Source organism: Dromaius novaehollandiae, chromosome 13 (assembly GCF_036370855.1).
Source record: "Dromaius novaehollandiae isolate bDroNov1 chromosome 13, bDroNov1.hap1, whole genome shotgun sequence".
In the NCBI taxonomy this organism is placed as follows: Eukaryota; Metazoa; Chordata; class Aves; order Casuariiformes; family Dromaiidae; genus Dromaius; species Dromaius novaehollandiae.
This window is the reverse complement of record NC_088110.1, coordinates 13,755,995-13,779,838: the sequence shown is the minus strand read 5'-3', so window position 1 is coordinate 13,779,838 and position 23,844 is coordinate 13,755,995. Positions and strand designations below refer to the sequence as shown.

The 23,844-nt window shown below is 44.1% G+C and overlaps 1 protein-coding gene across 3 annotated transcripts in view; it reads left to right on the top strand.

The window, feature by feature from the left end:
- The window catches only part of PEPD (peptidase D), a 199,441-nt gene that overhangs the window by 31,765 nt on the left and 143,832 nt on the right, over positions 1-23,844 (top strand). The window contains exon 3 of one of the 3 annotated variants that reach the window (XM_026107578.2): positions 10,344-10,480. In XM_026107578.2, coding sequence (XP_025963363.2) covers positions 10,362-10,480 — 119 coding nt within the window. In that variant the 5' untranslated portion in view covers positions 10,344-10,361. Of the gene's footprint in view, positions 1-10,328; positions 10,481-22,886; positions 23,038-23,844 lie in introns of those variants that run through there. The other 2 variants (XM_026107580.2, XM_026107579.2) reach the window with 2 other exon arrangements.

Below are 23,844 nucleotides of genomic sequence, written 5' to 3'. Positions count from 1 at the left end.
CAGGTCTGCACCGCGTCTGAGCCGGGCGGCGATAAGGTCGGTGCTGCCGTCGGATCTGCAGCGTCCGGCGGGGCTGCGCAGCGGTGCCTGCTGTGCTCGGCCACGGCTCCCGCTACTGCGGTAACTGAAGTGTTTCTAGGGGAATGGCCCTGGTGGATGTAATGAGGGTTGTCGCTGGAGTGCTGTAAGCCCTCTCCTAGCTGTTAGCAAAGCGGCACTTGTTGCTGCTGTTTTTAGATCAGAAGGCGGAGGGATCCCTGAGGCTCATTCCTGTGTCCCTGGGCAGCTGTACTGCTCAGCGTGGTGGGACGACATGAGCAAAAAAAAAAAAAAGAAAAGAAAAGAAAAGGAAGAAAAATTGGATGTCTATAAACATATCTGAAAAATCGATCCAATAAAATATTCAATGAATATATTCACTAGTCATTTATGCAGCTCTATAAGCTGAAAATAAGGGGGAGGAAGCAAGAAGGCAAATCGTTATATGCCTTATTCCAAATAAATCACACAGTTGTCAGATCAATTATTCCTCAAATATGACTAAAGCAATTTTTGGTCCTCTGCAGTAGTACGTTAGAGGACTATATTAACGTTAGTGTGGCTCACCAGAGCCTGTCGTCTGGGCCTTGCAGTTACACAGGCCAAATTATTAAGTTGCTGGGATTCTTCATGCATTTGTTTGCTCATTTTGGCTACGTATTGCTAGACAGCTAAATAGCTGTGTGTCATTGTTGTTTTTACTCCTGAAGTGTTTGATTTACCTTATGCCCTTGGCAGATCCTTCATAGCAAATTGTTTGCTGAAAAATAAGTTCTGTGACTATCTTCCTATCTGTTTCCACTTACTGTAGCTGAGGCCTTGAAGATTCCTGTTTCTTCATCTTCTCGTTATTCAATTTGATTTAGTTATTAGCCTGTAAATATCCCTGAGAAGTTAAAAATCTTGTCCAGATGGATTGATGGCTCATTATTAATAGAAATAGCTATTCAGAACTCATTTGTATGTTTTGTTGGTATGTTCTGCCCTATTCTGAAGAGTTCATGTCTGCTCTAATTTGAGAAAAGATTTTGATTCTTAATTTTGTACCCAAATGCTGGAATGCTAACTGACAGCTTCTCTTTGCTTTCCTTTCCATTTTAATATACACAGCATTTAAGGCCAAATCAGGCAATATCACTCATTGACTCCTTAACTGTTAAATTCAGTGGAAGCTTTGCTTAGTGAAGCTGGAAGGTTTTGGCTAGTTACTAATTTAGGTGCTGCAGAAATATCGGGGGAACATGTATGTTATCTCTTGTGCCTTAGACGAGCATAAAGAAGGCTGCAAGATCAACAAAAAGAGGAGGGGGAGCCTCAGGGAAGCAGAGTTTGGAGAGAGGCTGGGGGATATGGAGAGGGAAGATTTACAAATTTGGGAAGGAATATCTGAGGATAGACGTGGAAAGAAAGCTGGCTGGCAGGGAGAAGAGATGAGGGAAAGGGCTGGAGACAGGGAAAGAAATAGGGTATGGCCCTGAATAGCAAGATCTATAAACCTTAAACACATTTCGGGTTTTGTCCCAGCTGCAGCTGCATGCCCCAGCCCTCCGAAGGTCCTGGGCCATCTCAGCAATATCAGCAACTAGCACATTTCTCATTCTGGAAAACTATGCTGTCACTTTAACAGTCCAAACGCTGTCAAAACCCAAGCTGGGATCAACCTCAGCTAGAGAGCAGGTTGCAGGGTTTACCCATCCTGCGTTGCTCTGCAGGTCTTTCGGAGCCAACACGGAGGAGACTGGTCTCCACCAGGGCTGGCCGCCTCGCGCCCGGCAAACCGCCCTGGGTTCTGCAGCAGGCTGCAAAGTGCCATCTGCTTTGAGTGACTCAAGATCTCTCTAACACCCTGCACCCACAGTATCATCCTCAGGGACAGCCTCTTTTTTTACTTGACTTTCTCAGAACTTAGACATGCAATATTTGATGACTTAGGCAGAAATAAGTCTATTATAAAAGCTAATCTTTGCATTACGCATTGAATCCATTATAGATTCTCTCTACTTTAATGAAAGGCCTGGATGAATGACTTAAAAAAGAAAGAAGAACTTACATCATAAATATGACTGAGGCAGTTGCCTGAAAATTACCATGAATATGTTGCAGTAAATACTGCTTCAATCAAATAAATAGAGATACTCAGTGAAACTGTTGAAGGAATTAGGTATTATTCAGTGCAAAGGAGACTTAACAGACCCTGCACTCTGTGGCATTTTTGTGCGCTTTTGTAAGGGACAATATTTCCATAGCATTTAAAAGATACATTCTGTCCTTTTATGCTGAGATGGTGTCTCTGACATGAGAGAAAGTTTATGGCTTGTAAAAAATCGTGGTCCTTTTATGGAAGAGATATGGAGCTAAGATACAGATTGAACCCTTCATGAACAACTCGTAAACAAGTGCATGAAGTATATGCTTCCAAGTATTGTATCCTCAGAACTAGGCAAAAGATATAACACAAAACTTCTTGTGGTTGTTGCATGTATTGAAAAAGGAAAAAAAAAATAGCATAACCCTATGCTGATGCAGTTTTTTTATTGCAAATGACTACTCTTTCACATTGCAATCCTCTGCTATGGAAGAAAATGATTACAAAGCAGACTGAAATAATTGAGCCAGGATAATGATTACAGTGAAGTTTTGCTTTGCAAGTTAAGCCACTATTTTACTCCCAATGATGCAAGAATTTTACATCAATGAGAGAGATGAACAGATAGAATATGAATAGTAAACAAAGTAAACTTGAAACCCCTCTATCATTTTTCTATTTAATTTCTTTTCCGGAGACCTACTGGGCCGTACAGATGCTGCCTTGCTGTTCATTACTATAGCCAATATGTTTTTCCTGCTCGGTAAGATGACAAGCCTCTTGCTTACCTGTGAGAACAGCACACTCAAAGTAAAGATATTATTTATTTATAGAACAAATGGGAAGGTACTTAGAGGAGATCAAGTATGTAGAATGAAATGGCAAGGTTTTCTTTTGCATCACAGATGGAAGTGCTGTGCTGTCATCCCTCATTTGGAAGATCCTTCCCATTGTGGATGTTCTAACCTGTCTATCTCTATGCAGAATACCCAAGCCCACACGTGCCCTGTTGTCATGGGTACCTGTGCTTGCCCATGAACCCCGCACAAACAGAGCCTAAGCTATCACGTACACACACAGAGAAAATTCCATTTTCATGAAAAGAGCTGAATTTTTGTTCATACACCTCTCGGTCTCTCTGCAGATGCTTGTTTGCTCAAACGCAGTAATATGGAACCAAATGTCAAAGTAGGTGCCACTTTCAGATGGGGGTAAAAGGACGTGTTTTTCCCAAAGGAGTCGTCTCCTGCAATAGACTGAGGGAATTGGTGTCATGACCTTACAGAGATGAAGATCCCCAGGAAATTTCAGAGCTGTCCTGCCTCCCAACCACTCCGGCATTCGTGGTCGTGGCCATGGGACTGACTTGCTGCCAGCTACTCTCTCTCTCCTAGCCAAAATAGAAACAGTAATTTGGAAGTAAATCAATACAAAATAAAGTATCAAGTAAGGATTCAGGCTTTCTGCCACCCCGTTCCACCTACTCTGTCGATATTTCCCAGCCCATGGGCTATGGGTTCCCAATTTTTGATGGAAAACACAGGCGGATCTCAAAATGTGATGGAGATTCAGAGGGAGGAAGGAGAGGATGCCAGATGGCTCTGCTTTGCACCTTCCTCAGTTTCCAGGGTACCACTTCATGATTTGCCAGAAATTTATCATTCTGCCCCCATCTTTGTGCTGTAGAATGAAGTTAAACTCCTGGTCGGTTGGCTGTATCTTTCCACAAAAGTAACAAAATGAGGTGGTACCATGGAGGAAGGATGAAGAATGTTTGTCTTTTTGTGTGTATATGCTCAAAGGAGGAGAGAAAATTGGAGGGGTGATATGGAAGGAAGGAAAAGAAACTCTTAAAGGATGTAACTAGCAGAGCTAGAAACACCCCCTGACTACACGCAGAGAATATCTCATTCCTCTGAGAGTCCGGCTGGAGATATCTTAAATCCATGAGAGACCAGAAGGAACTATTTATTCACCTGATCATTATCCAAGGTGGAATTATAGCCTGAATTCAGGAACTTTTTGAGGTACATTATTTACTACAATACAAATGCAAATGGCACTTTATTTCCTAATTTTCTTTGCTCTCTTCCTCCTATTGCAGTGTAAGATGGTGAAGCAATTCCCCTGGGGCATGGTGGGCCACTAATCTTTACTCGGAGAGACAGCAGGATGTGCTGTGCTTTCAGATCTGCGTTTCATTGTCCTCCCCTGTCCTTCTTGTGGCATCTCTTCAAAGCTTCCACAGTGAAAATTCAAACTATCCTATTATTCACTTTCTACACTGTAACTAGTAGGAGTTTGATAATGTATTTTTTTCACTGTGCAGTCATATTATTTGATGTTGTTTCCTTATACTGTTCTTATTATATCAAGGGCTAAAGAGTGATAAGAATATAAATACCCACTGCATGACCTTAATAGAAGCTTTGTGCTTTATGGAAGTGTTAACTTTCTTTTATGATAATCTGCATAAATACAGCGTGAATAGTAGAATGGAATTTAGGAGTGTGCAGTTGGGAGCTCTAATTTTTCTAAGTGCAAGAGATAATTAGGTACAGAAAACATGTCAATCGTAAGCTTTTGGAGCATGTGTCACTTTTGCATAGAAACCAAAGTTCTGCATGTAATTCATATATTTTGACAGAATTTTCGACCAGGCTTTTAAAATTATATTTCTAACATTTGAGGTGATGTTTCAGCATTTCTAAGCTCAAATCAAGGGCTGTGCATGCATTAACCTGTTTAGCAGGATGGTACTAACCTATTCAAAGCAGTCATCCCTAAACCTCATAGTTCCTTTTGTCTTCCTTATTTATACCTTTTCCATTTCTTTGGTGCCTGTGCAGTGGTACAACACACAAAATGAAGTATCCTGTCCTCAAGGGCAATGAACTTTTTGTAGAGCCCAAAATAAACTGTGAATTCACCTGTGCGCAGTTCTTCTTCAGCTGGCCCATTCAAGCAAAGCATGCGGTTGCAGTGGGATTTCCATGCATGTTGTGCGTGTAGTTAGTGTGCCTGCAAGTTTGACATGCCAGCAGCTTCATATTGGCAATTGTGTGAACAGTTTATGTTTAATACTTTGGATGTGATCTAGATGCATTTTTTAAATAAATCAATATGTAAATATCCTTTGGTTTTACATTCTGCAATTCACCTAGCCTTTTGGTATAATGTCTCTCTTAAAATGGTTTCCTAATGAGAAGACTGCCATAACAACTTGCCCTATAATACAGTACGTAATTCAGTATTTGCTGTTGTTTCAGATACAGGAGACTCAAACATGCTTCTTTGTTTCAGAGACATTCAAAGTTAGATTTGGATGCAATGGCCTTTACTATATATTTGCAGACACATTAATTTCTATCCAGAAATTTAGCTAATACATTAGTTTGCAAACAACTGGACAGACAGTAGTTTGTTTTCTCCAGAGAGAAATATGTGAATATGCAGCCTAGGTAAGAATAATTAAATCCTTTATGTCTGTTCTTGTATTTAAAGTTTTTGAATGCTACTGCAGTGGCTACAAGGACATAGCTGTGTTCTGCTGTAAGGTGCTTTTGCTACAGAACATATCTATATGGAAATAAAGATAGCTAAAAGTATAAGTACTGTGCTGCATATGTGAGCTCTGGTCAGAATAATAGCTTTAATACATGAATGCATACTTTCTTGACAGCTCCTGCTATATTTTTGGTATCTCTGATGGGAATTCTAGGCATTGAGAACAAATCCCTTTTCCTATCCAAAACCACTGTTCAGATGAAAATTGCAATTTAGACACAAAGGCCATGATTGAAAATAATCTGTGCAGCTTGTAACAGGAGAGTCTGTTCTTAATAGAACATTGATCTTGGTCTTATTTGTCACTCATAACATGGTTTTCTTTGCAAAGTAAAAACTGTCTCCAGAAGGTCTGGTTTAAACAATAAAGCAGTACGACCAGGTTCCCTATCTTCCAGACATTGAGGTTTTTTTGTAGGGAAAAATTGTATTAAGCTCACATTTAAAGGGAAACTCTACAGGAAGACAGCACTAAAAATAAGCAGCATTTTCAATCAGTGGTTACTAAGATTTTGACTTTTTTTTATTATGAGATTTGGCAGCAAATCTCTTAGGATTGAGAACTTTCAGTTTACATAAAAACAAGCTATATATTTTCAGTCCCTGGAGTGAGTTGAGACAGTTTACTTCAAGGAGGAGGTCTTTTAATTGCTATTTTTACAGTTTTGAGCTGGATGTCACGACAATCAGCATGACAGGTGGGCTTAACGCTGAGCAGATTATGAGCTATAAAAGAGGTTACGGCGTTGGGTGTGTGTATTGGGTGGCTGAGAACTTTCTGCCCCTTCCAGGTTATGATGCTGGGATCTCCCTTCTGGTTACTGCCTCCCAAACCCATCACTTTTGGGTCTTGCAAAATAAGTGGAGCAATGCCATGTGTATCCATGTGCAAACCCCCACCCCTCCATTAGCTAGTGTGAAGAAATCAATGGTAATTAAAGTTTGATCTTGCAGTCTTAACAGAATTAAATTGGTGGGAGGTTTTTCTGATTAAGATCTACAGCCTGAGTCCTTCAAATGGGTGTATCATCTTGGTGTTTAGGAAACTATGCAAGAAATCATTATCGACTAAGATACAGCTAAAATATTCTTACCAGATGAGAGCGGTTTCAGCACAGACAGGCATTTAGACAGGATTTTTTGACAAATTGTCCCAGCATCTCTTTTCAGTGGTATCCAGTGACAGGACAACAAGGAATTGGGCACAAACTGAAATATAAGAAATTCCATTTAAACCTAAGAAAAGACTTTTTTTTTTTTTTTTTTTTTTTTTTTTTAATTGTGGGGGTGATCAAACACTGAAACAGGTTGCTCAGAGAGGTCACAAAGTCTCCATCCATGGGGATACTCAAAATCCTACTGGACATGATCCTGAGCAACCTGCTCTCGCTGACACTGCTTGAGCAGAGGTGGACCGGAGACATCCAGAGGTCCCTTCCCACCTCAACTGCTCTGTGATAGTGTGAACACGGGTCCTGGTCTCCTACTGTGGGCCTGGCAAGGTGCAGAGCAGGAGGCAAGATCTGCAAGGGTCTCTCATGCCTGTTGTCCACAGGAGAACACTGTCCATTTGGATTTTCTTCTTTTGAAGCAGCATCGGTCAGAAAGCAAGGGATTTCTTCACCCTCAAAAGGATTTAAATTCGCTTCTCCCACATCCTAGAGGCATGTCTGAGGCATGTAAGATTGCAGTCTTATTTTAAGCTTATATTTAAAAATATATTTTAAAAATATTCCAATTAGCTTTCTCTCAGCAGTTTCTTTACCTGTCCTTGTCATATGGACAAATCAGTGCTATGCTGGGGTTCGGTCAGACTCCCATGAGCTCCCCTGTGGGGAGAAGCTGCTGCTCTTTCTGTACCTAAACGCTTGGTGTGTGCTCGCGCGCTGCTGTAGCGGGAGAGCTGTTCAGGCACCCGGCCCCCAGTCCGGGAGGAGGATTCCCAGTTTCGGTGGAGGCTGTTGAACGGCAGCAGGAAATGCTCCTGTGTTTACAAATGCCGACGGTAGGAAGGGCTTGGGAAATCATGCAGCGTCTTTGTGGAAAACAGGTCATGATTTAATACTTTTTAATCACCTCGGTGAGTGAACAAAAGGACGGTATCTTGTAGATAAGAAAATCTGGAGAGCAGCATCTCTTTCTTTGTCGGCTCCAAGACTGATTTAATGCTGCCTTTTGTGAAGCTTCCGCAGAGTAGGTCTGTCGCAGCAACACCGAACCATGCTAGGGCCAGTATTGATTGTTCAGGACGACACGAGGTGGTAGCTGTTGCAAGGGCTTTGATCATTTCCCTTCTCCACAGTGCATATGCTGCTTTTGTGAAGGCTTTAGAAAATCCAGAATAAATAGTTTTAGTCAAAGGAACACAGGTGAGAGAGTAAACCATGGTTATATACATGTAGGTGAGAGCAGAATTTTGTGCCTGGTGCAGCAAGGCTGGTGCATTAATAGCACCCATTCCATCTGTTTATCAGTCTTATGACCACTCAAGAAATACTCTGCATTTTTTAACCCTTAGTTTTGATTTTCATGGTTTTGTCAGCAATTTATATGTGATTGGCAGAACTTTGGATACAAAAGCCTACTTTAAGCACAAAAAAGTTAGACTAGGTCATGAAATTTTATAGCTGCTCCATCTGGGTTCTCTTCACTGGCCTCCTAATGCTGGAACCCTGGGGATTCCCACGCGCAACTTCCTCGCTGCCACAGTGTCTAAAACCACTGGTTTTGGACACTGCGCTGTAAGTTTTGTGCTAACCTGATTCCACATATTTGTCTCCATGAAAAGCGCAAATACGGCAAGATGCACGCGAGTCATGAACGCTGTATTTGGAGCAAGGTGGGTGCGAAGGACCGAGCTAGCCCCGCTCGGCAGGTGAGCTGTGGTACCCGGCTCTTGTGCGCGCTCCCAGCACGCTGCGCTCGGGAAGGCACATGTTAACCCCAACTCCCCGTGCAGCACAGCCTGACTCAGTGCTGAGCTCTCGCTGCTCCGAGTGACAGCAGAGGCACGGTGCTGCCTATCTGACTACGCCTTTAATTATATTACCCTTTCTCTGCTTGCTACTGTGATAGTGAAAATATTGTTTCATTTCAGTGATTGACGTCTATGTGACATCTAACCAGTGACTCACACAATAACATCATTGCTGGTCCTTTTATCGCTACAGTGTTCCTTAAACAATCTGATTCTGTATTTTTCATTTGATATGTACATTGCAATATTGTTAAGGTTTTCAGGCGCTGTAAGTTTTATCTGTTCTGTGAGACAGATTGCTGCAGCGCCTTCCCAAATAATAGCTATTTCTTCTTCAGGTTCTTTGCTTGAAGGCTTCAAAGTCTTTGTATATCTGCAATTACCATCTACTAATCCAAAAGCATAATCAATCCAGCACTGCCATTGCATTAGAAATGGTTTTGATGTTTTCTGTAATTTAATCTCATCTGAAAAATTTGAAATACAGCTTTCAATTCCATCAGTCATCAGTCATGTCATTTGTATACGACAGGACAGTGGAAAGATTGAGTTCAAAAGTTCAGGCATGCAACTTGTTCCCAAGCTCTTTTCGGGTTATATGATATTTTTGCTTTCTACTTAGTCTTTCTCTTTAAAACCCAGTTAGTCATATTTGATGCTTTGAAATTCTATTCTGCTTTTATTTCCTTTTTCTTTTTTGGTATCAGCAGCTTGAAGAATTTTTTTTTAAGTATAGAATTGGTTTCTTTCACCTTTTCCAGCATTTGGATGTCAAATGATTACCACCAGAAACAATCGCTTTCAAATTAAACCACTGTAACTTTAGCTTACAAGAGATTTGTTTATAGAAAAATAACACAAAGGTTTCAGTCTCATAAATCTAATCTCTAGTTTGGGAATAATGTGGCCATTACATTCGTATTTCTTCCTAGGGATGGCTTCTACTTGTTTGCAGTCAAATGCATCTCCAGTGTGGTCTGACCTCCCGCGTAAGAAAGGGCCAAGTCATGCAGGACTGGGAGAAGGTGTCAAAGACAGATCTGGCTTTTTGGCAGCCTGGAGCCACCTCAACCACAGTCGCAATCACTGTGATATTGATTCTGCCACTGAGCTTAGAAATAGCTCTGTTCTAAAGGGCACAGTCAGAATATTCTTGCAATTGCAGCTTCTGAAATTCACAGCGACGTTAGAATTAAAATTTTCATAAATATATTTCAGGACATCTTGGTAATAGACAAAATTCTTGTGTAACGGTCAACCAAAGACTTGAATCAGTTAGTCTTTTAATGAATTTCAGTGATTTTTGGATCAGGTCTTGAAAAAGGGAGCAAGAATCAACTGGGGTGGCAGCATTCGTCAGCATTCCTCCTTGGGCAGCAAGCCAGGACCAAAGCAAGCAAGGTAAAATTGGCTACCTGTTCTCCCACCAGTGCTGTGCAGATAAGTAGATATATAGCCTTTGGTTTAAAGTATGTCTACAGTATTTGGAGCACTTTGTGTTTTTCTGTCCTGCCACTCTGCCACCAAAATATTTGTCTTTAAGTCAGTGAGCCTGAAAGTGTTCACTTAGAGATTTTGATAACTGGACTTTTTTTTTTTATTTATTTAACATATTTAAATAGTGTCTATCTTTTACATGAGCTTTTTTTCTAAATTTAGGTTTCTTTTTTCAAGGCCAACTCACTGCTGCCCATGGAGACTGGAAGTGTTGGAAAAGACAAGGCTGTTCACGTGTTTGGATCCAAGCCGTATTTATGTGGAACGTCCCTGAGCCCCTCTCATCTGCCGATACCGCGACAGTCTGGCAACAGGTACCTAACAGGAGGCTTGTGGACACTTTGATATCACATGCTACTTTTTCCCTGCCTTTTTAAGGCTAGACCTATTGGTCCAGTTGAAGCTTGGCTGAGATCACATAGCCTCAGCCAGAAAAGTGGCGATGTTAATGCTCTGTTTCCTGGGAGCAGCTGGGAATGGCTGTTTGAACAGAAAACAGAGCCGGCACAAAAGTCATCCCCCACGTGTGGCTGGCTCTGGGCTCTCGCTGCCATCAGAGGCTCATGAGAGGGAAAAATGTGGAGAAACGTGGAGGCATGCCTCCTGCTTGCAGCGTTTCTGCATTGCTTGTCTGAGGGGAAGTGTGGGGAGAAGGAAAGGTGGCCTGGAGCCCCCCGAGCTGCCGAGGCACTGGGAGTACGCTTGGTAGCGTGGCGATTAAATGCTGTCTCTCTGCGTTCCCACTGATCTTGCTGAGGCCCCTGGAGACTCACAAGGACCCAGCTGGCTGCCCAGGAACAGCTCATTTCAGGATTGAACCCAACTGATCTTATCTGAAATTGTCTTTGAAATGGTTAATTCATTTTCTGGTCATGGTAGTAGAAATCTAGTATCTTTATTAAACCAAACCTATTTTTTGTGTGATCCTGGGTTCAGAAGAGAGCTTGTTAAACTTTTATGTGTACTGTTCACTCCATCAAGGTTACTTATCTTTGTCGCACAAGAAAAGGAAACATATCAAGTGAAAAAATCAGTTTTATAGTTGGCAAATGCCTATATTTTGTCTTTCTGTGATCTGTTGTCATTCATCATCTAACCTTTGGGAAATCACGGGCACTCTAACAATGTAAGAGGCCAATAAAAAAGGAAATGATTTCAGTAAAATTGTAGCTAGGGATATGTAAAAGAGAAATGCCCCTGGGTAATAAAAATTACCCATGCAGAGTGGCTGGGAATGCATGAGGCAGGCGTACTGTGCGCGGCGTGCCGTGCCAGCCCGGAGACGGGCACGCCTGCTCGCGAGGCCAGGGCTTCGAACGACGGCGGGAGAAGGAGAGTCAGGAGGACAAGAGGTCAAGCCCAAAGCAAAGGACTAAGCAGCCGAGTACTTGGTAAATGCTCATGTGTCTTTACCTGTCTCTTTTGCCTCTTTGTTAGAGATGTCTCTTTTGATCTTGCCTTTCTCATTATTGCTGTCTGCTACAGAATTTGGGCTCGGATCCAAGGTCGAGGCCTGCTCCTGCTGAACATCTCCCATATCCTTCCCCCGTTAGTCAGCCTGTCTCATTAGAGTCTGGCAGGCTTTCACGATGCCATAGTAATGGCATTTCTCACTCTCTCTTCAGTGTATTATAGTACTGTGCTTCTCTCCAGTGCATATCTGGATAAATTTTCTATCCTTGTCCCCCTTGAGCTTGGTTGCCATAGCTTTAGGAGGCTTCTGAACACACAGATCTTCAGTCTTCACTTCACTTTTTTTTTTTAAAGACCTGTCCCTGATCCATGCCCTAGTAATGAACCATGGTCCTAAATACTCCAAACAAAAAGGTAGAGTCTTTTGTGAAAACTGCTCTTCTCAGCAAGTCCTGCTCTGACAGATTGCTGTCTCAGCAAGCAGCGCTTCTCAGGGTGGACGATTAAAGTTTAGTAGGTGTTCTCATTTTTGTATTTTACATTTTTGTTTATTATACTTTCTTAACTTGTTGGTTCTTGAGCTAGCGAGGAAAAATAACTCTAAGATTAGGGTTAGGTCGATACGTGAGGTAAGTGGCTTCTGGAAGTGGAAATAGGTCCTTCCACATAGCCAGAAGTTATCACACAAAGAGCGCTTCACCGCTGAGGGCAATTGCCTGTTCTGCCTCTCTGACTGGCCCCTAACAAGGAAAAGTGACATGCATAAAACAAGGCACTGTTGATAAGGAATTACTCCAGATAAAGGGGTAGTTCTGCCAGCTAGCACTGGTGCCATGAACCTTGACACTGAAGTTAGAAAAGTCTTGCAGAAACACTAAGTCTCACAGCAGATAATGTCCTTGCCTGACAAACAAGTCCAGACACAATCCCTCCTTCTTTTCTACTGCACATTACCCCCACGGACTCTTTATTAATAGGAGTCTCCTCCTTTTCTGTGTGACATTTTCCATTTGGGATGACATAAAGGATTCGCAGTGGAGGCCAGACCCTCCCCACAGCAGACGCTGCGTTTCCTGGCTCACGGCCCCCCCGGTGTCCACCCCGCGAATGTAAGCTCCTTCCCTCCATCTGTACAGACTTTCACAGCTCCCTTTGTGAGCAACTCTGAGTTTTCTCTTTGAATCATACTGCTGCTGAATCGAGTCCTTTGTATCTCCTTATTATGATTTTTAAAGGGCTTAGCTAATCCTGTTGGCACAAATATTCAAGCTGAAAAGCTGGGTAAGGGAATCCACGGTGAGCTCTGTGCTGTTGCAGCTAGACATGCTCTGGTCCCAAGCTAGGTGCTTTAAAACGAGCTGGGGTATCAACATGCTCCACCGCGGTCATTGCTGTGCCTGAAGCAGACACATGCCCAGAGAGTCTAAATTAATAACAACTTCGCTGATTTTATTCCAGCTGCACCAGCTGTTTGTTTATGTAGATAGCCAAACAGCAAACACCCACAGAGTTGTTAACTCTGCAAATCTTCAGTAAGTATTTCCTAAACTAGTGCTGACAAATTTCTGACAAGACCTTAATCTCTGTAAAATCTATTGGGTGTTGTCAAAGCAGCATTAGTCAGGCTGTCATCGGCCGCTTCGCGGGTGTGACTCAGAGATTTGCATCCCCCTTCTCCCTGCGGAAAAGTGAAACTGGGCAAACTCCACACAGAGACAGAGCCGCTTGGAGCCCCGACCCGCTGAGGAGGTGGTGGAGGTATCGAAATGCCCTGCGGTCTGACTGCAGAAAGAGCCCCGAGCTTGGACGGGTTTCTCCTCCTCTCTGTGTCCTCGGAGGGGATTTCTGTCTTTGGAAACAAGTGAAAATTACCTCTCCTCTCAGGCTTAGGAAAGCAGCAAATGTTATTGCTCTTCTGCCCCTACTGAGTCGGATGCAAAAGAAAAGTGGAAAAAGCAAGAGGTGCTGCACAGCTTAAAAGATGCAATTGGCGGTAATTAAAATAGTAAAGTCAGCTCCTAAATTAGCACTGTTGTGTCATGTTTAATACAGGAACCGTTCTGCTTTATACTTGCATTATACCTCCTATAAACCCCTGAACAGCTCAGTGCAAGGGGAGCTGAGCGTGGAGGAAAACGCCGGAGGGAGCGGAGCGCCGGCTAGCCGCACCTCACCTGCATCCAAGGGCAAAGCCTGCACCTGGCTGCCCTTTGGGATCTCCCCAGGTCAGAAACGCACTGAGAATCCAGATTATTTTCTGAAGCCGAATTCCTTATCTCCCGCTGTCAGCTAGAAGGGTTGCTGCTGTCAGCAGTAACAGTAGCAAAATAAAGTTACCACGTCTTCTGAAAATGAAAACAAAACAAAACAAAACAAAAGAATCACCTCTCCTGGCAGCCCAGAAAGCAAGGACACCAGGCAGCAGCTCCAACAGAGCCCTGTGTACAGGCAGAGATGCCTGTCAGGGCTTAAGGGGGAAAAAATGGCCCAGCTGTAGCACCACATTAGGGAAATTGTATGAGCCTTTTTGTTTTCAAGGATGCAGACTGATGCCACCCAAAATACAGGATGCTTGGAAGTACCACACACGGTACCCCACGGATGCACACACCCGCACACACACTCATGCACACGCACACACACTATTAAACCACACCAGTTCTTTGAGCTTCCCCTCTGAATCTCCTCATGTCAAATCACATTAGCACTGCTAATGCTGATGGAAAGCAAGCGAAGCTGCTCCCGCAGCAGTCTGAGCGTGCACCGAACTACCGGGTAACCCAGCAAAACAGAGCTGCAGATGACCATCTCTCACAAATCACCTCTGTGCTCGAAACGGTGAGGCAAAAAACTGGCGACTGTATGTGAATTTCGAGCCCAGGCATCGAAGGGCCGTGACTGCGGGTAGGATTGCTGCTGCCCAGGCCGGGTGCGGCCGGGCCGCTTTGTAGGAGCCCGTGGGCGGCGGAGGCTGAGCAGGGAGCCTGCGGCGGGCGGGTGGGCAGGAGGGAGCGCGCACAGCCCTAGCTGCGCCCTCCGCAAAAGAGGGCTCGGGGTCCCCACCACAAACTGAGTCTTGCACCCGTGTCAAATTGAAAATCATTGAAAAAATATAGGTAAATATAAGCTGTTTTTTAAATAAATACCGGTCAGTAGGTTTATTAACAGGTTGAGAAGCATATAATATCCCCAGTGCAGACAGAAGGCTGCTTTATACATTTGGCACAGCTTCCACTGCCGGGGAGAAAGGCCGTGTCTTGCCTTTGGGGGAGAGAGTAATTGGGGGAAATAGCCATTCTTTAAAGTTCAAGAGAGAATTGAATTCTCTGATCCACAAACTCTTGTTTTTCATCTTCTCTGTTCTCTCGCAGATTCTTGCACATTCTCCCCCATTCCTTCCTGAACTGCCACGATAGAGCTTTCTCACGGGAATAGACTTGGGATACTGGGCAGCATAATTGGTCTGACCAAGCTGAAACATTGCTCTAGTCACACAGGACATGAAATATGATTAGATAATCAGATAGGCCAATTGCTTATCACTTTGTTTTTAAATTGAAGCCGGGAGCCAGCTGGGTTAAATTTGCAGTCTGATGAAAAAGAGATTAGATGAGTAGTTTATATGAATAGAAAGTTGTATATCTAATCTTCCACAGTTGGCACTGAAAGCTGACCCTTGCATTCGCTCTGGGGCTGGAACACTAATGATTTTTGGCCAGAAATGGCTGCACCAAGAGCCCGCACGCCGTAGCAAGCGTGCGACTCCATGGCAACCGCGGTGCCGCTCTGCAGTCGCAGCCCTGCCGTCGCCGCACAAGCGACAGCGCAAGAAGGGGAAAGCTGAAGGCTTGGCTGTTTCCATCCTTAGAGGGCACTCGCGTGAGAAGTAGGTCCTTCTCTGCTAGCAGGGATGGCAGGACTGTTTTGAGTAGACAGAGGAAATGTTGTCCCTGCAAAAACTGAAAAAAGCTTGTTGCAGATTAGCAGACTCTCTCCATAGATGACTAATGTGTCTATGTAAGTGGGAACAATTTCTTCATCATCAACAAAATACAGATCTTGATAAACCAGTGGCTTAAAATTTTAATGCAAGATCTCAGAGTGGAAAATACTTTCCCTATACACAGTAAATAATTAAAGAGGATTTTCTTACCAAAAAAAAAAGAAAAAAGAAAATCTGACTTTAAATCACTGTGAAGATATGAATCATAATCTGCAAAAATCTGAAGGCATTAATCTTTTGAGAAAATATTTACATAAGCATATTATAAGCTTGTTTTGGGATTTGTTATGCACTGGTTGGAGAGTATATTATGTAGAGAGTAATGTAAGAAAAATTAAGATTTGTAAACATGTACAATATATTGTCAGGGTTCAGGAAAAGTTGTGGTATCGCAGGGAACTTGCATGGGAAATGATGCTTTCCCACTGTACAACTGGTCATATGTTCATAAATGCAGGCTGTACAAAATTTTTTGTCACACAGCACAGCAACTCCTTCAGCTTCTTCCCGCTGTTCCACTGTAGCAGGGGAAAGGGAACAAAGCGCCTCTGTCTGCCATTAGTAACAGTTTGGTTTCAGCCTTCAAAATATAGCCAATTTGCCACTCCTCTTTGTGGAAAACAGATGTGCATTTTAAAATGAAAAATGCTGAGGCAATAAATCATGAGTAATGTGAAACAATTTTGTTCTGAAATGTTTCTACAGTAACGTTGTAATGCTGTTGGAGTACCAGCTGCAGTAATACTGACTACCTCCATGTCCTACAACCGGTTTTGTAAAATTTCACTACACCACTGCCTGTAAAATATGTACATAGATTAAACAGAAGTGTTCACCTGTCATATTAATTAACTACAATTCTAAAAAAGAGAATACAGTATAGCAGCTTATCTCTTACACCTGACAGTTAAGTATTATTGAGCAATGCTAGCATCATGGAGCACATCTGGTATGTAGTATGGGAGCAAAACTCTTGGAAAAATCGAAACGACACTTGGCTCAGGAGTCATGGTGCTGTGCACTATGCAAAGGACACACAGACAGGTGAAACGATGTCTTCCCTGGCATGCATTGGCACAAAAGCCGGTATGCGCTGTATGAACAAACACACTGCAAATCACCGAGGAGTCTCCTTTTATTGAAGCAAAACAATATGCTGCAATACACAAGAATTGATTTCTTTCAAGCTGCCGGAGATGTTAGAGAAACATTACAGACATCACCACATTGACCACTAATTCCTGAAAAAAAAAACCTCTCTCCCCAAAAATGAACAGTCTTCTGAGCAGTTTGGATAGTACTGCCATCATTCACCTTTTAAGAGATAATAGTTCCTGTGGCAGCAAGTTATAAATACAGATGGGCAGACTGATTTAAATGGAACAATGACAGTTTATACTAGCTAAGGATTTGCCCCAAAGGACAAAAATAAAATTATAGAAATTCATGAAAATACATCAATAGACTGAGAAACTACATTAGACTCTCAAATCCTTGATGGGCACATTTTGATTATACTAGAATTTCTGACTCTGAAGTAAAAGTCAACAGGGAGAGTAATGAGGCAATGTAGTGCTTTACCTTGCTTGTCTTTTATAATAATTTAGTTCAAGCAGGCTTTGGGAAAAATCACACTTTTATTTCAAGATCCAAAAGATCAATACAGCAGTATAAATTTAGGGCTTGTGGGAAAATTTACTCAAAATTGTTTCATCACAAAATGCCAAAGGCAGATGCTTTTATTCAATCTGTTACTTTGAAGGGACCTTCTAATCTTAATTCCAAGTTAAAGACACGTGGCCATTGTATCAACCAAAGGCAGCACATACATCTGTCTCAGTCATGCAATGTTAGGGATAAATGTATAGCAACTCAATGAAAAAAACAGTATTAATACACTTTGCCCAAGGAATCTATATAAATACTTTGGACTAACAACTGATTCTACAATATATAAAATGTTTTCACTTATATACCTACAAAACTTATCTTTTGTTCTTTGCTTAAACAGTGCTTTCCTATCCCAAATGAACAAGGTTATAGAGCATCTTAGTTAGCAACACTCTGGCTTCCAAAATTTTTTGGAAACATTAGTGGAAAAACAGATTGAGCTGAATTTAGAAAAATCTCTGCACTGATAAATCAGCATTTTCTGTTATTTCTATATTTGTGATGGCAAGTGTAATACAGAAATGTTCTAGAGTTTTATGAAATCACCTGAAACTTGTAATGAAATCATATATCCATGTAAGGATGTACTAAAGAGGGCCTAAGGTGACCTTAATCACTCAGCATTAGACCCTGTTGCCCACTTGGTGGGATGGTGCTGGCGGGTGAAGGGTTCTCAGGACGTGACGGCTCCACGCCGGCTCTGCGCTCCCTCGTCGCAGTCCCAGGCACTCGGGTCTCTGACCGCGGCACCTTCCAAAGCAGGAGAGGAGCTGATGCACTGTGTAGCAGTCAGGGATTATTTAGCTCTTCTTCTGACACAGAGCCTGGGCTGGAGAGGGTGATGCTCCTGTATCACACGCTGTGGTTGCAGCACAGAATCCTTGCTTTTCACCCAATTCGTATTTGGACTGCAGCTGCGCCTGGTAACATTGAATTTTCATCTATTGTGCTGTGAAACCAGGGAAGAATAGCTTGACCTGTATTCACAACAGCTTCGCAATTTTCAAATAATAAAAGGAAAGTTTATTTACTTAATAGGGGACAGAAACTACAAAGGCACCGACTGCAGCTGCTGAGACAGTAAGGTGAACTCTTAGATTCTGCTTAGACAGCAGGATAAAAACTTAAAATACAGAGAGACGAACAGCAATAGAAGAGTGAAAATTACTGGAACCAATTTATGAATGCTGGTTTCTTGTCTAAGTGCAAGGTGACCACCTGTTACAGTAACCTCCCCTTTTCTGCCAGGTGCAGGTGCTGCCCTTCTGCAGCCTTTTCTGCCAGGTGAATCTCTGTGACAGAAAATTTGTGAGGGTTTAGATCTTTATGGTTAAGAATAAAAAGAGATTTTCATGCAATGTAGTTACTTTTGGCTAACTAGAGCATAGCCTGAGGAGAGACACAGTCCTACAAGATGAAAGGGCTACCAAAGAGTCATAGTTTTAAAATGCTTGAACCAGGGTTAGAAACACTCCTGGGCTGGCCAGTCATCAGAGCAGGGTTTTGGGATTCACATCCCTGGGCTCTGCGACAGACGGCGTCTCCCTTTTGCTGCCATTTACTGAATTAACTGTGTGTTAGCCGGACCCACTGGCCAGGCTTTTGCAGGCTGGGACACAAGGGACTCTCGTGGGAGGGGAGAATCCTCCTTCCCTGGGAGAACTGCCCCTGTTCCTGGGAGAGGGGGACTTTTGGGAGTGCGCAGTGGGTAGAGAACAGGCACAGCTTGGAAAGAGGAGGGGGAGAAACTGCTGACAGCTGAGCCTCAGAGGTGAGGGAAAGGATATACACAGCTGAGCCCTGGAGGTGAGAGAAAGGAAATTTTCCCAGGGACCCTTGGGATCTGTGTATAAGCTCCATGTAACTCAGAGAGATGCTGGCTGGACCCAGAGCAAGACTGCAGGAAAGCTGCAAGCACACAGAGGCCAGGGAAGGTTGTTTTCAAACCTTTTTTTGTTTTGCTTTGTCTCATTCTACAGATTTGAATTTTCCCTGCTTAAGAGGAACTTTGTTCTATTCAGCGTTTTAATAACCTTTAAAGACTGGGAGCCCTTACTGCGCTATTGGTGTGCTCACATGGCAAATTTACCTCAAAATTCTGGCTAGGGCAGAATCCCATTACATGCTGCAATGTTGCATCTCCCATATACCCAAACTGCTACAGTGGGAGATTTGAAGATGCCAAAAGTGCAAAATTAGGCCTTCAACGTGAGAGAGAATGATCTTTACCATGGAGAGAAGTCCTACTGGGAGATAAGTGACAATAACTGTCAGTTGAATTTTTAGAGGGAAATGCTCTAAACTAGTCTCTCAGACATTGAGGTCTACCACTGAATTATCTCAGTTGCAGAGTCAAATGTGGTGCAAAGAGAGAATTAACATTATCTATGTGTGTAATAAAGCTGGTCTTGCTCCCAATCTGACTGCCGCTGTCATTTCTGTGGTTGGCATTTCAGCTGGCTGCCAGCATAGCCACCTTGCAAATGAGTTTAATTTGTGCATATTGCAGAAGTTTTATTCCTTCAAATCCTAAGACAGGAGAATAGGAAGTTTTAGGTAACAAACAACATAAAATAAAACACGAGTTTTTTCCTAAGGACTGGAGGAATGGAGCCTTATTTTCTACTGAGATTTAATACAATAGAGGTAATCGTTCTAATTCTCAAGCACTGTTTTTGGAAGCAGGGCATGATGACCCAGGGGAAGATATGAGGAAATTGAAATAAGCTGGACAAAGAAACCCAGAAAACCTGCTTTAGAGAACAGGTACTACAAGGCAGAATACTTTTTTCTTAAGAATGGTAAGACTGTATGGGTGGGCAAGGGGAATTTGGAAAGAATGAAAGCTGGGAGCCATTAGTATTAGTATTTGGAAGAGTGACATGAAGACTTCAGTCTTTTCCCTCTAGTCCTAACAGTGGAGGCAAAATGAGCTTTCCTGTCTCCTTCCAGGAATTCACCTCAAGCGTAATCAGAAGGGATCACCACTAGCGGCTGAAAGTGGCAAAATATTTTGCTCCAGGTTAAATTAAAAACCTTTTTCAGTGTCTGAATAAGCTATTTTTCAGTGTCTGAATAAGCTAAAGGAAGTCCCTTGAAATTCAACAGCTTATCAATGAGAATGCCTAAAATGGGGCTTTATCCAGATGATGCTGAACATTAATCTGGGCAAAAAATGTATTTGTTCCTTGTCAAAAGGCTAATACACGAAAGAAACTTCTGATTCTTCTTTCATTAAATATTTCATAGTAGAGGTCTGTGGACCTTGGGCATAAACCCATAAAAACCTAGAGGATGACTACTTGACTGTTCTGGTTTTCCTGATTTTCACACACCTATCCAGACTTTCTGAAAACAATCTTTCACTGTGATTGCCCTGCAGCTTTCACACACATTTCAGAGCCATCTGTGCACAAGTAGCTGCCATTTTCTTCCAACACCTACTGGACAACTTGGCCAACCAGCAGAAGATTTTAATCATGCCCACTTCTTAATAACAATGTACTAATTTATTGTAACAAACAGATTAATCTCAAGATCCATGTTAAGTATTTTATCTGTAAAAATCTGAAATGTTCTCTGCTTCTTGACTTTTGGAACATAAATGGTCCCTGATCAGTGATCAGATGAAAAGTTGTGACATTCTTGAATCCCTTGATGCAATGTGATTCATTTACTTTGCTTTAAATTGGCTATTTCCTTTATTTAATATTAACATAGACTTCTATTAACTATTTTACATCTTTTACATATTTATATGTCAAAATTGGTATGAAGTTTAATTTACTATCTGTGTAGAGTTAGTCCCAAACATACTTTGCTTAGGTATGACCATCAGTGGGAGTGGGGCCCAGCACTGGCAGTGGACGTGGCCCTGTGTATCTGCCAAAATGAACAGGACATGATGATATAGCAGCAGCACCCAGATCTGTCTCCACCACCTTTTCCATGCCATTTTACTGTGCACACATACTGCTCCAGGACTATGGTGCCTGGTTGCTCCACCTACCAAAACATTTCTCCTTCTGCCTCCTGCACAGCACCTCTAGCCCCACGCTCCTGTGCATCATACTGCGGATGCCATGGTGCCATTGCAGTTTTAAGTGTATCCTCTGCCAGACAACGCCTGCTGCTCTGCACGGACCAGCAGCCCTCGACAATGCCAGTCCTGTGTCCTACTTCGCACCAGCGTGGTGCCCAGGCAGGTTCTGCTTTTCCTGCCATCCTGCATTTCTCTGTCCTTCTCCCAAGAGCTGGGCATGGAAACAGACCCTCCAGGTCCCTTAGCCAAAGAAGTTTAATAGTATCACAATACTTAATGGTACCACAATACTTTCTTGATATCAATGTCAAGAAAGGTCAAGGCATACAGCTCATCACTAGTGCAGAGTGATGCTCAAAACTGTGTGTTCTCCTTCCACCTAATGGAGGTCAGAGATATGTGTGAAGAGCTATCAGCTCAGAACAGTACTTTCCACTATTTTACCGAGGCACAGAGTATTCAGGTGACACAGCAGATCTCCCATCTCTCATGCTTTATCCAGTATTTCATGGTTCTGGCTATTTTCTTTTCCTGCTGTACTACAGGCAGGTATTGGCCATGTGAACCCTAGTATGGGAATTGTTAAGTGTCTTTAAGTAGTTTATATTTTTGAGGCAAGAACAAGTCAACTCAAGTTCTGGAGAAATCTATGTGAATACGAGCAAAAGTCAGTACACTGAAGGCAGTGAAAATACTGGTATTGGGTACAGTGGACCTTGTTTGAAGGCTATTGGCAAACACATATTGCTTTAACTGGTGTTTCTTGTAAAAGAAACCAATACAGGGAGTGATGCTTATAAAACAACCTCTTGTTTTTTGATGAAACTGGAAAAGGTTCCCCAATGAACTGGTTGCAAAAGAAAAGTCACTCAGCAGATGGCTAAGGAGTTAAAAGTCCTGGCTCTCACTAGGGCTTTTTGCCCCTGAAATCACGTGCGTGAAAGCCAGACACGAGAAGCAGCCTGTCATGAGGGTGATGGTCCATTCGTGTCTGTCAGGGCCCGAGGAATGCCAGGGGACCCTCTCCTGGGCCCCCTGCCCACCTCCCCATCAGCCCCCAGCAGAGTAATGGAGACCGGGGAGGAGGGTCGGGCCATGCTGAGGGGACAACACAGAAACATGCTCCAAGGCCCGCAGCTATAACGGCCCTGCAAGACAGGGCCTGGGGAACCCCGGCCTCCTTCTGCGCTGTGGGTGCACCTCAGGGAGCCTCCGGGGTGAAGCACCTCAGGGGACCTCCGGGGCGAGGTGCCTCAGGGGACCTCCGGGGTGAAGCACCTCAGGGGACCTCCGGGGCGAGGTGCCTCAGGGGACCTCCGGGGCGCCCCGAGGCGGGTGACCACACGGCGGGGCCGCGGCTGGGGCGCTCGCGCCGCGCTCTCCTCCGCGGCCGCTCCCGGGCCGGGCGAGCAGCGCCTCCCGCCGCGCCGGCTCCCCGCTCGCGCGGGCACGGCCATTTCACGCGCCGGTTCCAACACCGCCGCTGGCCCAGGCCCTCACGGCGCCTTTACGCCCACGGCCCGGCTGCGTGAGGGGCGGGCGGGAACGGGACTAAACGGAGGGCGCTGCCCCACCCCGGCCGCCCCCGCGCTGCGGAGTGAAAGGATAAGGGCGGCGGCAGCGCAGCGCCCCCTCCCCTCCCCTCCCCTCCCCTGGCGGCGCGGCCTCGCCGGGCCCCTGCTCCCGCCCCGCCGTCACATGACAGGCGAAGTCCGGCGAGGCAACATGGCCGCGGCTGCGGGGTAAGCGCGGTGCTGCGGGGCGGCGGGGCTCGGCTCGGCTCGGCGGCCCCGGGCGGGAGAGCCGCGAGGCGGCTCGGTGCCGCGGGGGGCCCCGGGCCCCCGGCTCGGCCTGGCGGCGGCCGCCGCCGCGGTGCGCTAGGTGGGGCAGCCGCGCTCCCGGGTGGCTTGGCGCGAGGTCTGTCACGCGTTTTATTGACAGATTGAGCCGCTTTTATTATTATTTTAAAAGGGTTCCGTTAAAAGGCACCCGAATGTGGGGGCGGGTGGGAAAGGAGGAGCTCCTCAGCTTGGCCCGAAAGAGGTCGTTCCGGGACTTGGCTCTGAACCTTCGGTGCTGAGGTGAAAGTTGCTGTGCTGCGACGTCCCCCCCCGGCCCGTGCTTTCGTCCAAGTTCAGCCGTTAGTTCCCTTCCCGCAGACCCTCACGCCGCTTCCAGTCGTTAGCAAGATTATGCTGCAGGAAAGTGAGCACGTAGGAGATCAAACGGGGCAGTAACTTAAAACTGTTAACTCAGTTGTTACTAGCAAGGAGTGCTTAGTTTGCAGTGAAGGAAACGTGCAGGTTACACCCTAAATAGCAGTGATTGCTTTTGCTTTTTCCCTTGCATAGCTCGTTTGCTTGGGCTGCTGTAAGCATGGGCCTCCTACACTTTATGTACTTGATGCGGCAACAAAGTCTTAAAGATTGAGCAGAAATTGAGCTGATGATGACTCTCAAACTAGCTGAAAACAGAGAAGACCCAGTTAATAAACAAATGATAATTCATTGAGAAAAATAGTTTCAGTGTTTTCTTGACTTTGTTGGTAT